At 38.8% G+C, this 15,616-nt stretch overlaps 1 protein-coding gene across 1 annotated transcript in view; it reads left to right on the forward strand.

Annotated features, from left to right (window-relative positions):
• The window catches only part of ARHGEF10 (Rho guanine nucleotide exchange factor 10), a 110,632-nt gene that overhangs the window by 9,171 nt on the left and 85,845 nt on the right, over positions 1-15,616 (forward strand). Inside the window, exons 6-12 of the mRNA XM_065401022.1 lie at positions 3,169-3,283; positions 5,387-5,499; positions 9,421-9,498; positions 9,721-9,900; positions 10,691-10,807; positions 12,395-12,487; positions 14,645-14,815. Of these exons, the coding sequence (XP_065257094.1) occupies positions 3,169-3,283; positions 5,387-5,499; positions 9,421-9,498; positions 9,721-9,900; positions 10,691-10,807; positions 12,395-12,487; positions 14,645-14,815 (867 nt within the window). The remainder of the gene's footprint in view (positions 1-3,168; positions 3,284-5,386; positions 5,500-9,420; positions 9,499-9,720; positions 9,901-10,690; positions 10,808-12,394; positions 12,488-14,644; positions 14,816-15,616) is intronic.

A 15,616-nucleotide genomic window follows, 5' to 3' on the forward strand; every position in this document is an offset into this window, starting at 1 on the left:
AAACCCAATAATGTAGCAATTTCAAACACAAAATGTTCAAGTGGGTACAAAGTTGGGGGGGGGGGGGGGGAGGAAATTCACCGTGGAGAGAAGACTAAACAGAGAAAATGTTGTTATACAAATTTGATATAAGACCCTATATGGAATAGAATAGAACAGAATTCCACAAGATCCACATTTTGATTTCACAGATTTCTTAACTCACTGCTCTTCATATCCCTGCTCCATCCATTGCCCTATATCCCATCCATGCAGAATCAGGATCAGGAACTAGGGTGGGGAGGAGGAATGACTGAAGAACTGTATCTGCTTAAAAGAGACTAGTTAAGCACTGTTGTTTTCCCCCCTGGCTGAAACAAGCTTAAGCTACTGTACCTGATGCTTGCTGGGATAATTCTGGACCTGACTGAAGAAAGATCTGATTCTCATTCTGAATACATTAGGCAGCAGTTGAGAAATGCTCTGCACATAGTGTGCCTGAAGTGGCAGGATATTTTGTTTCTTCGCTCTTGTTACCTGTGGCGTATTGGTGGGGCTCCAGTGGAACACACTTTTAACCTTGTTTTTTTGTTGTTGTTTTTTTTTGGTGGGGCGGCATGTTTGCAAAATGAAATGCCCTCTTGTTGGTAGATCAAATTCTGCTCTCATTTACATGGGTGTAAGGCAAGAGTGGTACCAACGGTGTTAATTACACCTTGACCTATAAGGGTGTAACTGAGGGCAGAATTTGGCCCTTTGTTTTCAACCTGGTGGACATCTCGTTTCATATTACCTCAATTTGTTGTCAAAAAATGCTACTGATGTCAAAATGCAAAGTTTTATACTGGATATTTTCAGTGAATATTTTTCTTTGTACTTTCACCTGAGGTTCTCAGAGTGCTTCACAAACATTGATTAATAAGTCATACAACAGCCCTTGGCAGGTATTGTCCCTTTAATACAAATTCATGCACAGAGTGATTATATGACTTGCCCAAGGCCTGCAGTGAATCTGGAATAAAGCTGTGAATAGTTCACAGAATTCCTGATTCCCACTCCTGTGCTCTAACTAGTAGATTATACATCTTTCCGTACTGGATTATGCTTAACCAACTCACCAGTGCGATGAACCTCCAATTTCAAAAATATTTGGAAGTTCTGCAGATACTTTGGCCTATTTTGACAGTTTTTCATTCAGTTCACCATTCTTGAGGCTCTTCAGAAATATAGAAGCTAGGATTCATACTTGGCACAATGGAGTGGTGTTCTAGGATAATGCTAATATATTATAATAGCAAGAGATGCACAGTATAACTTTAAATTTAGATGAGTTTAGCACAACTGCTATTCTTTTGGATTGAGGGAAGCTTCCTCTTCCTTCATCATGTTGTCAAAGCACTTGCCAGTGGATCATGAAGGCCTCAGTCTAAGCCTCAGTGGGTATACTCTACATGGGGATAAAAGACCCATGGCATGGCTGTGGCTGGCCCAGGTCAGGGTCACAGAGCTTGGGCTCCACCCTGAGCCTGAATGTCTACACAGGAATTTTTCAGCCACGGAGCCTGAGACCTGCGAGTCCGAGTCAACTGACCCAGGCCAGCCATGAGTTTTCATCCCTGTGTAGACATACTCAGTAAGTGCAGCAATGTGTAGAACACACAAACAAAAAATCCAGCTCCCCTAATTGGTTACATTCTCTCTATTGACAGGACACCGATAGGCAGACAGAATCGCATGCATGATACTTCGCATGTACTTCAGTGTTAAGTTTGCACTACAGCCTTTTTGAAAAGTTTGTATTTTTTTATACACTGTAGCTTTCTCATGACCTAACCCGTTTAAAGGAGCACTATGAGAAAAAGATGAAAGATTTGATGGCAAACACTGTGGGAGCAGTAGAGATTCAGCAACTAAAGCAAAAACATGAGCTGAAGGTAGTGTAGTTAATTTTTGTAACAAGCTACGTGTTAAAATGATTGTTCTTCAAATGCAGACAATGTTATCTTTTCTTTGTTAAACAGCAAGTTGAATATCAAAAATGGAACAGTAACTTATTTAAAATTATTACTAAATGTACTGGATATTGTACAGTTTGTCTTACAAGAACATTGTCAAGGATTTCTATAGTGTTTACTGTCTGGCTGTAGTACTTTTACAAGATCAACTACAACATAGTCTTTCCTTAATGATTGAGGCCCCGATCCTGCTACCTGATCCATGTGTGCAGATCCCTTCTGCCCTTGTGGAGTCTTGTTAAAGTCCATGGGAACTATGTGGGCAGAGGGGTTGTCCCACATGGATCAGATTGCATGATTGGGGACCGTCATGCTTTGTACAGAATGGAACTGAAATGAAGAAGGTTGTTTTTCAATAAGAACTGCTCGTCTACTGAAAGTGCCTTGTCACGGCAAGATACTTTTGTTTATGCCCTGTTTATAATTGACAGTGTCAGCACAATTGTGGGAGTAGTGTTCATTTTTGCTGTGGCTGCAGTCAGGAAAGGGAGAGCAGTTTTTTGAATGGAGATTTACTAGAAAAATTGCATCTCTGGCTAATAATAATTATAACACTTTTTTCACGTGTGCCTAAAATAAAATAATGTAGACCCTGATGGGCTATAATTTAAACATCCTTGCAATACAGTTCTTATTTAAGAATGTAATTAATTATAAATGGAACCAGTGTTCAGATCAGTTTCAGTTTGGGATAGGGTTAGTAGTTTGCATTTGAGGTTGAACTTGGTCCAGGTTTCTGCTTCATGGCAGTGACATTTTGTGATCTATTCTCAGTACATATCTGCCCAGCTGAACCCTTGAATGGTGGAAATCTAGTGGTTCTTGTAAAATTTCCACCATCTTGGATTGCATCCAAAGCAGATTCAGAAAACAGGTCTCATCCAGGTGTAGATGTTATCCAAAAAAAATCAGAGGACAGGAGAGACCAGTGTTCAGATTTGAAGTCCCACCTCAATTAATATATTTTAAAATACCTATAAATATTCATAACACCTGGAGTAGTTTTTTTCATAAGATTATAGTCATTTGACCATAGGTTAGATTTTGGGCCTAAACTACTTGACAATGTTCTTTTAAAAGGTGACATCTTTTAAGACGATTGATGCTACAATAGGTTGAATTCTACTCCTATTATTCACTGAACATGTAGAATATGTTTTTTGCTGTCTTGCAGATGCAAAAGCTGATGAGGGCTGCCAGGGAAGGTACCAAAGATGGCTACGAAAAGACTAAAGCAGCTGTGAAGAAAGGTCGGTCATTCATCAGAACCAAATCCTTTATTACCCACGGTAGGTGTGGATTATTCAAGTTTCTCTATAAAGTTCACTTAGATAATTAAGTTAATTGTCTTAGCATGTTATTTATTACCAGGAGTATCCTGGACCCGTGAGAGCAGAGTTACATTGATAAAACCTGACTCAGCCAGAGTTACATTGATAAAGCATGTCTCAGTCACAATCGGGGCTCTGATAGATCTGTGGTTGTGGAATCTCCAAGAGTTTTAAGATTTTGAAGGCAACCCTGAGGACTTTGGAAATTCACTAGAAACCTGAGTCAGCCATATTATCCTTCAGTCAGCCTTCCACCGCCATGTAAGTGTGCTCCTTTACAATAAGCAGTGTCATAGACTCTGCCTAGTCCAAAGCTCATATGCAGTATGGCAAATGGGACCATGGGAAATGTCAGGGGATAAATGTCCCCCATTGCCTTCCTTCAAATAAACCCCTTGAACGTCAGCCAGCTGCTGAAGAAATCTAAAGAGTCTGCATCCTAAGTATGCTTTCCTGGTTTAGCCCCTCAGTGGAGTGACAGTGATTACTATTAACCAATGAACATTTGCCAAGTGACACTGTATACTTACCACCACGATTTCCTATCCTAAGCATAAAGGGAAACTGTTGTATCTCCATGCCATGGTGTGGAGTATCATTGTGTCAGCCCAGGAAAGAGGAGTCTAAGGACTGCAAGCTGAGTGCTGCCACCTACCATCCTTCAAGAAATGGCAATTGATAGGAAAGGAAGGAGCTTTCGCAGGACACTGCTGATCTGAATAACCCCTGTCCTTGATAACAACAGATACACAGCCCTCCCCACCATCAGCAGCAGAGCACCACAATAGTTTTTAGCCTGGGAAAGTGTCAGGGAGTACAAAGTTCCTTCTCATCCCGAATAAATGCAGGGAGCTAGTCTGTCTCGCCACTCAAAATGCCTGGCAAGGGGATTATTTCAGCCATAAGGCTGTAAGGACTGACACACAGTGCGTATCCCTGGGGTGGACTCAAACTGGTTCCTGAACACAGGAGTTTGAGTACTGGAGAATGGAAGGGGTTTTTACACAACTTTCCTGCTCATAAATTTATCCTCATTCATTAGTGTGGCACAGATGGATTTGGATTTTGACCTTCACCATCAAGTCAGCCAGTCATTGTTTAGTCTGCCATGGAGCTAACATATCTAGTTATTTAGGGGCTATGTAGCACAGAAGAAGGGCATGTACATTTCTGGCTGGATTGAGCTCTCAGCCAGTTTCCTAGTTCATGGGAAACTGGTTTGTTTTACAGACTCTTTCTGAAGAAACACATAGACTTTGCAAGCTAGCAGAACTCCTTTCTTAATTAGCTTTTTTCTAAACCATATCTGCTCATGCTCTTTGCTTCCTAAAGCATTACTTCCCTCATGTCTGTGTGTATTACCAATCACTGTACTGAGTGTTTTCTACATAAAATCAATAGCAATTGTTAAGTCCCTAGTGGACTACATGGAATCTCTGCCTCTCTTCCGTTTCTCTGCTAGAGAAATGTTTGTTTTGGTTGGTTGATTTGCTTGTTTATTACAGGTTTATGTATTTTATTTTTTTGGGTGGGGGGTTAGTTGGGAGTGTCAGTGTGTGAGTGTCATTCTTGCTATGGTGGAAAGTATTTCTTAAGAGAAAGATTTTGCAGCATTTCTTAAAGACGGTCAGATTATGGATCACGTAATCTCCTGTGGAAGTTTGTTCAACAGATGCATCCCTTTGAGCAAGACTGCTTTGTCCCCTGCTGTCATATACTTCATTCTGGGCAGGAAAGAACAAATGGAAGTAAAGCAAAAGACACAGAGGCTGCCATCTGCACTGAGGATGCTGGGGAACTCTCCCACCCTTGCTATACCATTGATGCACCCTTATCATGGTGAAAACATCAGCAGTTATTCTCTGCATAGCTCCCACTGTTTCTGGCACTGAAGGAACTACACCGGTGCTAGAGTAATGATGGCAGAGTTCATTAACATGCTTGGTGTAGACAAGACTGTGGATACCCCAGTATGATGACTGTGCATGGACAATGTGTTTCTGGTTTTCCTACCCAAAGAGAGATAAAAATTGACTTTCTGCTGTATTTCATTATATGTAGATAATAAAGCATCCTGTCTGGAAGAAGAGGAACTAAATTTATTTATTGATGTTGACTGTATGCATACAGAAGCAATTATGACTCCTATGCCTGAAGGATTATCACAGCAACAGGTAGTACTTTGTGTGTGTTTAAATATTATGGAAACGCACAGTAAATGTCTTATAGGATAGGGCATTTGCATGGACAAAAATCTGATTTGTGGTGGGGTAATTGTGCATGTAAATTAAATAGACAATGCTGCATTCATTGTAGCTTGCATGGTTGTTCACCTGGTTTAGAAAATCATGCCCTAAATCCCTTATCCAAGGTCGCACAGGAAATCTGTAGCAGAGCTTGGACTAGAACCAAGGTTTACTGGATTCTAGCCCTTAACCACAAGATCATCCTTTTTCCCGACTTGGCTGCCATTGCCTGTCTGTTATTCTATACTTCAGTCTAGGTTGAGGTAGGTGAAGAACAGAAATCAAATTGACAAGAAAAATCTCCCTTTCGTCCAGAGGGGAAGTTACTAATTTGTATTTAAGAGAATTGGTTTAAATCTAATAATTACTTAAGTTTACTTGAAACTAAATCAGAGTATACAACGTTTGCAAAATGAAACTGTCCTGAGTTTTTATTGGTCAGAATTACCACCTTTGACAAATACACCGTGGGATTTCTAGAAGAAAATGTTGCAGTTGTTAAACATTAAAGGCACTAGAAGCATTTTTAGAGTATAATTATACTCCACCCTCTTCAGAACCCCATTTTCAGGAGACAAGCATTTTGGATGTTTCAGTTCCTGTAACAGGGGCACTTGAAGCAGAGCACAATCTAGAAAGTAGTGACAGAAGATAAGCCTAATATACTGTAAGAAAATTAATGGGCCAATAATATATTCATTCTTCAGATGAACAGTGAAGTACCAGATTGAAAACAACTTCAGTAATGCAAGAAGTAAAGTCTCTTTTACATTGACTTCTCTTTATTCTTAGGCTTTTGGAATCTGATCTCCTGCCTTCTTCCTTACCCCCTTCAGTTCTATACAGTTCCACTTCTGAGTCACATTTCTCTTGGATCCATATCCACACCTTAGGATAGATTGGGAGGTTGAACATAGAGATGGTGTGAATTTAAGTAGCTCCATGGAAATTGGTAGGCATGCATGCAATTGCACTAGACATAAGCTTAGCCAGGGATGCAGAATGATGTCCATGATCTTGCTTTAACATTAAAACTTAAAGTTGAATGTGACATAACTTTGGGTGAAATACAGCAGCAGTCCTTAAACATGTCTATTGGCTTGAGAGATGTTACCATTGCTCCTGGTTCTCCCTTTAAAGTGTAGAAAATATCTCTCAATCCTCGTGAATCTTAAAAAATGTCTTCTGGTTATAATTATTGTTGTTTGAGTAATGTTAAATATTATATAGCCACATGTAATACTAAGTATTATCGATTAAGTATATTTGATGTAATTGGATGACAGCATAACATTTGTTCACCTTTCTTACCTGCAGCAGCTAAAGGAGGGTTTCTGCTATATAGTGGGAAGGTGTCAAAGACAATCCCTATGTACTTGGGATCTGGGTTCAGTGCTCGAGAGACCCCCCCAGTTTGTCCCCAGGTAGTGCACAACTTATTGCTGAAGACCAGCCTTTTGTTAGTTCAAGGTGCAGAGCTCAGGTTGAATCTGGCAAAGGAGATTCATACTGGGATGCAGACTGAGCTGACAGAGAAAATTTGGTGAATGGCTTGAAGAACATGGAAGCAGACAGATAGAAGCAGACAACTATATGATACATGAAGTGATGAGAAATTGACAAGTAGGGAATCCACTGGGCCCCCTCTGTGAGGAGAGGAGAATTAAAACTCCCACTATTCTAGGGACTGCACACTGGTGGACAATGTATAGGGCAGTACTGACATCCAATATAAAGGAAGCCATTCTCTTTCTGACATTCTCCCCTTTTTGACGAGAAGATGAGAAAAGTGTTGGTGCCTGGAGATTATGGTTAGTACGAGTATTGGAAGAAAGTGTGATCCAACAATGACATGATGAATGAACTTTAGGTCCCAGTCTGTGCAAACCTGAAATGACGAGAGGACATATTGTCCTCAAGGGAGTGAATAGTCTCTTAATCAAAAAGAGAAATATTTTGGGAAAAACACTAGAAGCATCTTTTAGTGATGGGGAGCTAGGGCTGGTGTTGTTTGTTGTTTTTTAATGGCTATGGATAAGAATATTAAATTATTTGTGTATTGAGCATAAAAATCCATATGCTTCCCACACACATGCACATTGGTATCATGGTGTTTCTTTTTGAATGAAAAATAAAGTATTGTGTGTGCACTTGGCAATACAGTAAGTATATAGTGTACAATTTGGTCTTTTAGACCAGGGGTTCTCAAACTGGGGGTCGGGACCCCTCCAGGGGTCGTGAGGTTACGATATGGGGGGTCATGAGCTGTCAGCCTCGACACCAATTCCCGCTTTGCCTCCAGCATTTATAATGGTGTTAAATATATTAAAAAGTGTTTTTAATTTATAAAGGTCGCACTCAGAGGCTTGCTATGTGAAAGGGGTCACCAGTACAAAAGTTTGAGAATCACTGTTTTAGACTTTTGTTTATGAATATGCTGCTGTCAACCACAAGGTGGCATAACAGTTTTTGTTTAAATCCAGGTCTTGTTTGAATTCCTCTTTATATACTGTGTCATACTGTGAGCCTGGAAATGTTGGATCATTGAATCAATCATTTTAGTTCTGCAATCATAATCTCTGTTACAAGTTTTATATGTTTAGGAATAAAAAATGCTGGGACATAATTTATTATTTTTCCCACCCATCCATACCAGCAAAAATATGGGTGTAGCAGACTTATAATATTACACCAAGTATATAACAGACCCTTTGTTAGTGTCTCCTGGATATCTATCTGTGTTAGGCATTAATAAGATGTCTATCACAATGATATGTAAGCACTGATATTGTGCATTATATTTTATGTACCGCTGGGTCTGATACATGTCAGAAAATTATTATAGAGGTAAAGTCACAAAACCCAACATGTTTTGGAGAAAAATTCAATGGAAATTAGTCATAGAATCATAGGACTGGAAGGGATCTCGAGAGGTCATCTAGTCCAGTCCCCTGCACTCATGGCAGGACTAAGTATTAATATATATCTATCTATATATATATCATGGAACCTATTACAATCCTGTTACGCTGTATGAGAATAAACAAGAATGTTTTTCCTCATGTAAAGTAACACAGTCAAGGTAATGGGAACAAAGCACTGACCCTGCACCAATACTTTTTCACTGTTATTGTTTATAAGTCCTTATCTTCAGGAGTCTGTCATTGGATTTTTTCCCTCCAAATCAGTGTTAATATGTTATGAAGATGTAAAACAACAAAAACATAACACTTGAAGCCTGATTTTGAAAACTGCCAACTATGTTGCATCTGTATATCAAATAGCTAAGGTTCTATCACCATCTGTGCCCACAGCTAATTGTACCCCAAAAATTGTGGGTGGGAAATAAGAGGGCATATTTTAAAAGTGAACCTTTAAAATGAGACAGTCAGAAAAGAAAACACATATGACTACTGCTATTATAGTATTTCATGCACAATTTAAAACATAATTAGAGTAATAATAAGTTTCATGAATTTCTGAAGAGATATGACATTTATTTTATTATAGTTCCAATGTCAGGAATACTTTAGCTTGACATATAATACAAGGGTTGATTTGTCAATGTAAGAACTTTATGGTTAACGTTTAATATGAGTCTGTGATTTTGCCTAATACTCTTAACTCTGTTTCTATTTTAGAAATAGGGACAACTGGACCAACTGTTTTTTTCCCCCCTGTAAGTTAGTTATTTCAGACTAGTAAACAAAAAAGAAGAATTTAGTAAACAAACTCCACAGTGTCTGTACATCTCTGTCAGTAATAATCATTATTTTCAACAAGTCCCAGAAATGAAGGAAGTATCAACTACTTTAAGTTTGAGAGTTTAACTTTTATCACTTTGAACAGGTTGTGAGAAGATATATTCTGGGCTCTGTGGTTGACAGTGAGAAGAATTATGTGGATGCTCTCAAAAGAATTCTGGAGGTATCTAAATATTGTTTGCTTTTTACTGTTTGGAAAGGAACGAAATCCTCAAAGAATTATTCATGAACTGTACTGTGAATCATATGCATAATGTTAGGGGGGCATCAGATCAAATGTGTTTTCTTTTGACTATAAGGCAGGATTTGGCCTAGGTTTTACTTTTTGATGTTAAACTCTAATTTTTTTTCAGGTTGTTTGAATGAATCTGTTTTCTTTATTCAGCAATATGAGAAGCCTCTCTCAGAAATGGAACCAAAGCTACTGAGTGAAAGAAAACTCAAAATGGTCTTTTATCGTATTAAGGAGATTCTTCAGTGCCATTCAATGTTTCAGATAGCACTGGCCAGCCGTGTCTCTGAATGGGATTCTGTTGAAATGATTGGAGATGTCTTTGTTGCTTCAGTAAGTAAATACATGTGAGAAAAGGCATGAAAAATGTCTATTTTGTTTTTAAATGGTTGATCTGGTGTCTGCTGTAATAGCACATGTACCTATTAGGACAACTACATTGACACCAACACACGTCTTCTGTTTGATTGGCTGCAAGTGAAAGAGCTTTGGCCAATATTTTCAAATGTGTGTGCCTCATGTTAGCCACCTAAATCCGCAAAGGATGGGCGTGGATATGCAGGAAAGTAGCTACCCCAATCCTCAGCCCAACAAGGGACTGAACCAACCTCTGGATTAACGTAGTGGTCTTAGAGACCACTCCACCAATTGGAGTTCAGCGCATGTTAGCGCCACTCCTCTTGCCTCCACTTCCCCTAGACATCCCCTCCTTTGCATAGGAGGGGTAAATGCAGCAATGCATAGTGCTCTAAAGCATCCACGTACATCAGAGGAAGCTTTTCTGGGCAGCTGTCCCTCCTCTTTGTATTGCTAGAATCTGGTCCCATATATTTAATGTGGCTGAGCTGAAGTGGCTACTAGAACCATACGTTTTACAATTCATAAATTTTGCAAACTTACAACTTTAACTCTGCATTCGATACATTTGCATGTTGTAGCTTATCAGGAGTTAACTGGTTAGTTCCAACTATGGGCTCAATAGAAGTTGAAGGTATTTAGCAACTCCTATGCGGAGCATTCAGCTCCTCACAGCACCAGGCATTTAGACATCAAAAATAAAAATGAGCCTGTCTTCAGCTGGATTTCCTGTTGATGACTGAGGTTTGTCTTGTCTGCATTTCAGTTTTCTAAATCCATGGTTCTAGATGCATACAGTGAGTATGTAAATAACTTCAGTACAGCAGTGGGGATTCTCAAGAAAACATGTGCCACGAAGCCTGCCTTTCTAGATTTTTTAAAGGTGAGTTCATTTAAGCTTGAAAGAAAGCTGAAGAAAATGATGTAGCACAAGATGAGTTAGGGAAAAAATTTGGCCCCATGGTGTGTAAATTTAAAGAGAACAAAGTTCACCCACAATTCTAGTGTAGCAGGAGGATGACATGATTTTAGCTCCAAGGGGTATTTTGCCATGCACCTCAGTTTTATTGACATTCAGAATGACTGTTGGGATTCTTTCACGTGGGTTAAACATTAGCTAAGTCACAAGCTGAGGCCTCATCTTTCGACAAAGTTTATGCGTTAGCTACATTATATATAAAAGTCTTAAATTAAAACTCACTCTGAACCTTTCTGGGCATGGTAAAAAATACACAGAGCTAGTAGCTCTCAATCTCCTCATTCACTTCAGTGGGATGTTTGCCTGAGTGAGGACTGCAGATTTGGGACCATAATCTTCAATTCTGGTCAGGCAAAAGTGAAGATTTTAGAGGGCCAAAGCTAGGGGGCACATGAGTGGTTGCAGGTCAGTACTGTAATGATGGGCACCATTATTTGCATTTTGAGCTGTGCAACATTATTTGCATTTTTAAATGTTGATATAATACTTTCCAGAAGCTGGGAATGGGCAACAGGGGGTGGATCACTTGATGATTACCTGTTCTGTTCATTCCCTCTGGGGCACCTGGCATTGGCCGCTATCGGAAGACAGGATACTGGGCTAGATGGACCATTGGACCATACTGACCCAGTATGGCCATTCTTATGATTCTTCCCCACTCCACCCCGCCCTGGTTTTGGACCAAATACACACTGTTCAAAATATTTCCGCATTTTGAAAAAAATGAGAAAAATCTTTAAAAATCATGAAATTTTACTCCTGTTTGTCAACCAGCTGTAATAAGAACCTCCCTAGAAGATTCCAAAGTTCTCCCCTGAGCATGCAGAGAACTAACAAAATGACAAATCTGTTTTTTCCTCCTTTCCCTGGGTGTCCTTTGATGTTGTATAAAGATAACTATGGACTTCGCTTTGTGTTTACATAGCTTTGAGATTGAGAGTTTTCCCTAGACTTTCTTTTTTAAAATACCAAAACGGATGAATAAATATAGATAGTACTGCATCAGCTGGTAGGGTTTTACCCCAGATCCCATGACAGAGAACAGCCATAATAGAAAATAAGGCCACGATCCAACAAAGCAGTTACTTTTACGGTTAAATTTAAGACATGGAACAAGTCAATGGGAACACTTGCATGCTTAAAGTTAAGCTCATGCTTAAATCCATTGTCTAGACAAGTAGAAATGTGCTCAGTTCACACAGAATTTAGTTTCCCATTTCAGCTACTTTTGTACTGTTGGGATTTGTCTCTTCCCTTGTTTTTAAGGAGGAAGTTTTCTTTCTTTTCACTTGCCATTATGACAAATTAAATGGTAAGATTTTTCACAGAGACCTAACTAATATTTCTAAATGAATTTGTGAAATCTTAGTTCTATTCCTGGTACAAAGAAAGTTATTGATATAAAGAAATCCTGGCAAATATTTTAATTTTCTGAAAGACAATAATAGAACTCTACTAACATGAGCAAATGCAGTGACTTTCTCATTTCAGCAATGCCAGGAGTCGAGCCCTGATCGAATTACACTCTATGGTTTAATGATGAAACCCATACAACGCTTTCCACAGTTCATTCTTCTGCTTCAGGTAAACAATACTTACCAGTGAGGCTTAGCTGATAAATGCTTCTTTTGTATTCTCTTAGTACTCACCCTCTTGGGGGATTCTGTGGGATCTATGTTATACTGTAGCAATATATTGAAATGGGAGCCGTTTTTGAGTCTTGGGATCAAACAAGTGAAAAATTAAGTATGCAGTAACGAGAGCTGTGAGGTTCACTGAGTTTTTGTTTGTTTCACATCCGCTCGAAACAATTTTTTTTTTTAATTTTTCAGCGAGCCAAAAGAGTTTAAAAAAAAAATTACCTTGGGTCAAATAAAACATCATCTTCAACCCAAAATGAAACATTTCAGTTTGTTTTTTGAGAGGGTTTTTTTTACCTTCTGAAATTGTTAAGATAAAATTGAGATTAAAAATAAAAACAAAATGTCATTTCAAATCAAAAAGTCAAAATGTTTTGTTTTGAAAATGTCAGAATGAAACTTTTTAGCTTTTTTGGAATCTTTTGTTTTTGTTTTTTCTTCGGCCAAAACAATTTGGCAAAATTGCACACACTCACCAACTGTTTGGGCCAATCCAAATCTTTATTTTTTGGCAAAAAAAATAAATAAAAAGCTTTGTCTGAAAATTTTCATCCAGCTCTAGTAATCTTTTAGTTTGAGTGCCAGGATCTACTGTGGGAAAAAGTTACTAGAGCTTGGTACTTTACCTTTGCATGTCAATAAATATTTCTTTAGGTATCCCTGATTCAAAAACAGTTGTGCCATGTATTTGTGTACAGCTGTTGTCGTTTTAAAGGGAAAAATACACTACATTCAGGTAAGGGCCAATTGTTCTGTGCGGAGTTTGGACACTAGTGGTTCTTCTCTTTAGGAGTCTTTAGGATGTCTGTACAGTGATCAGACATCCTTTTTAAAACAAAAAATGGTTTATTTTGCTGTAGGAACAAAGCATTTAGACAAAAAGGATTTTAAAATAACAGTCTACGTGCATGTCTATTTCACCCAAAGGCTTACCATCCTCTGATGGAACCCTACACAGGCATAACTTCTTCACACCCCCAGCAGTTGCCTCTATCCCTGCTTGTATCCCCTGAACATCTCCACCCTCTTTGAGAAAATATTCCTTCTTAAACTGCTATAGTTCTTTTAATCTTTTGGCTCCCAGGCCTTTTCCTATCCTGGCACTGTCTCTTAAGAAGCCTCAAGTGTTTGCGGGGAAGTGGTTTATCTTGAACCTTTCCATTTTCTTCCTGTTTGTTTTTCCTTACAGCCCCCTAGTAATCTTAACTAATATATTTGTACAGTGGACATCCCAATAACTGACTCAACATATAGTATTATTAAATTATTACAGAGCAGCTCCAATTCCATCCCACTAGCCATGATCAGTTGATTAATTTCTTCTAGGTGTCATGGAGGAAGACTGGTTTGAGGATGGTAGGCCATGTGTAAGTGTGGAATGAAGACTAGAGATGGTTGAGGGAAGGAGTTCACAAGTGGGCAGACAGGCTAGCATCATTGATGCAGCGGAGGAGATGGGGCAATCTGATAAGAAATAATAGTGGGTACATAGGAATGTCTGAGAATTGTCGGCAAAGGGAAACATGCTGTCCAAATGGTTTCAGTGTCTGCCTCAAATATGGAAATGTTTGGAAATTATTTCAAGATCCATGGAGCAGGCACTTTCTTCCACTGTATTTCATACAGCATTAAGCTCATTGTTCTCATTTAGTAAATAATAATAATGATAATGATGAGAGAGAGTTTCAGTATGACTTTACATTAAATTAAAGGTTGGGAAAGTTTTTCAGGCTTATTGGATACAGGTATCTATGTATTATAATGCATGTTGATTTTCAGACTGTTTCTTTAATGTCATTTGTATCTTTCATATTTTTCTTCAATTTGGAATCCCATCTCCTTACCTACTTACTGGAAAATAAGCTTCACAGGCCAACATCTCTTTGAAGAGCAATTAGAATATTCAGCCAACTAAGGATCCAATGTGCTGATGATTCCAAAGTGCTCTATTATTTGCATCAGAAGTCATTAATAGCATTGGGGTTATCCTTGAGTAGTCTTCAGTTTCAGAGCAATGCAATAACTTTAGACAGAAGTTTACAACACTATGTCCCATCTTTAACTTATGCCTCAGAAATCATATCTGTACTCCTTTTTTTAGGATATGTTGAAAAATACTACTAAAGGACATCCTGACAGGCTGCCACTGCAGATGGCTCTTACAGAGCTCGAAACATTGGCAGAGAAATTAAATGAAAGGAAAAGAGATGCAGATCAGCGCTGTGAAATAAAGCAGATCGCAAAAGCCATGAATGAACGTTATCTGAACAAGGTTGGGACAGAATATAATTTATACTGTGGAAGCTCATACATTGCTAATTTCTTATTACCTTCTCCTGAGCAGCTAGTGGAGTGGCTACCTAATCTGCACCCCTTTGTGTGATGGTTCTATTTAAAGCATAGGCGGATTTGGGGGATAGAATGGCTGGAAAATGTAAGGCACCTCTATGATAATATAGGTCTACTGTCCAAAACCACAATGTGCTGTGGGTGCAGGGTTGTGTCCAGTGCTGCAGCCTAGCGGAGGTACTTAGCAGCCCAATGGTGTTCCATGATCTGGTAAAGGGAGAATGCTAACTCCTTATCCCACCTCATACCTTCACATAGATCCTCTGCACAAAGACATCCTAATTTGTCTTCATGGCAGGATCCAGGATTTAGCCCTATAGGCAGTGTAAAGTATTTAATGGTCCATTTTTTCCCTTTAATATTTCAACCCAACAAAGCAGTCCCAGATGCGCTGACTGATGTATCTAATAGTTTCTTGTTTTGCCTGTATTATTCAATTATTTGGATAGTAAAATAGAAATATCCTCACGAGAATGGTGAGATACATTTAAAAGGAATTGAGACAGGAACAACCTTCTTGTCTTACTGTGCAGCATAAATGCCTCTGTTCTTTCTGGGAGATGAGGCATCACATACTTGAATTACTGCTCCTTTATGATTTATTCTCTTTAATACATCTATATAGGATGGTGAGCGCCTAGACCTATTCTGAGAAAAAAGTGCTGACTGCACCTCATATTTTTCTCAAGTGGTGTAGAAAGTCCTCTCGGTTATCTGGAGGGGA

The sequence above is a fragment of the Emys orbicularis genome, chromosome 3 (genome assembly GCF_028017835.1).
Source record: "Emys orbicularis isolate rEmyOrb1 chromosome 3, rEmyOrb1.hap1, whole genome shotgun sequence".
NCBI classification, from domain to species: domain Eukaryota; kingdom Metazoa; phylum Chordata; order Testudines; family Emydidae; genus Emys; species Emys orbicularis.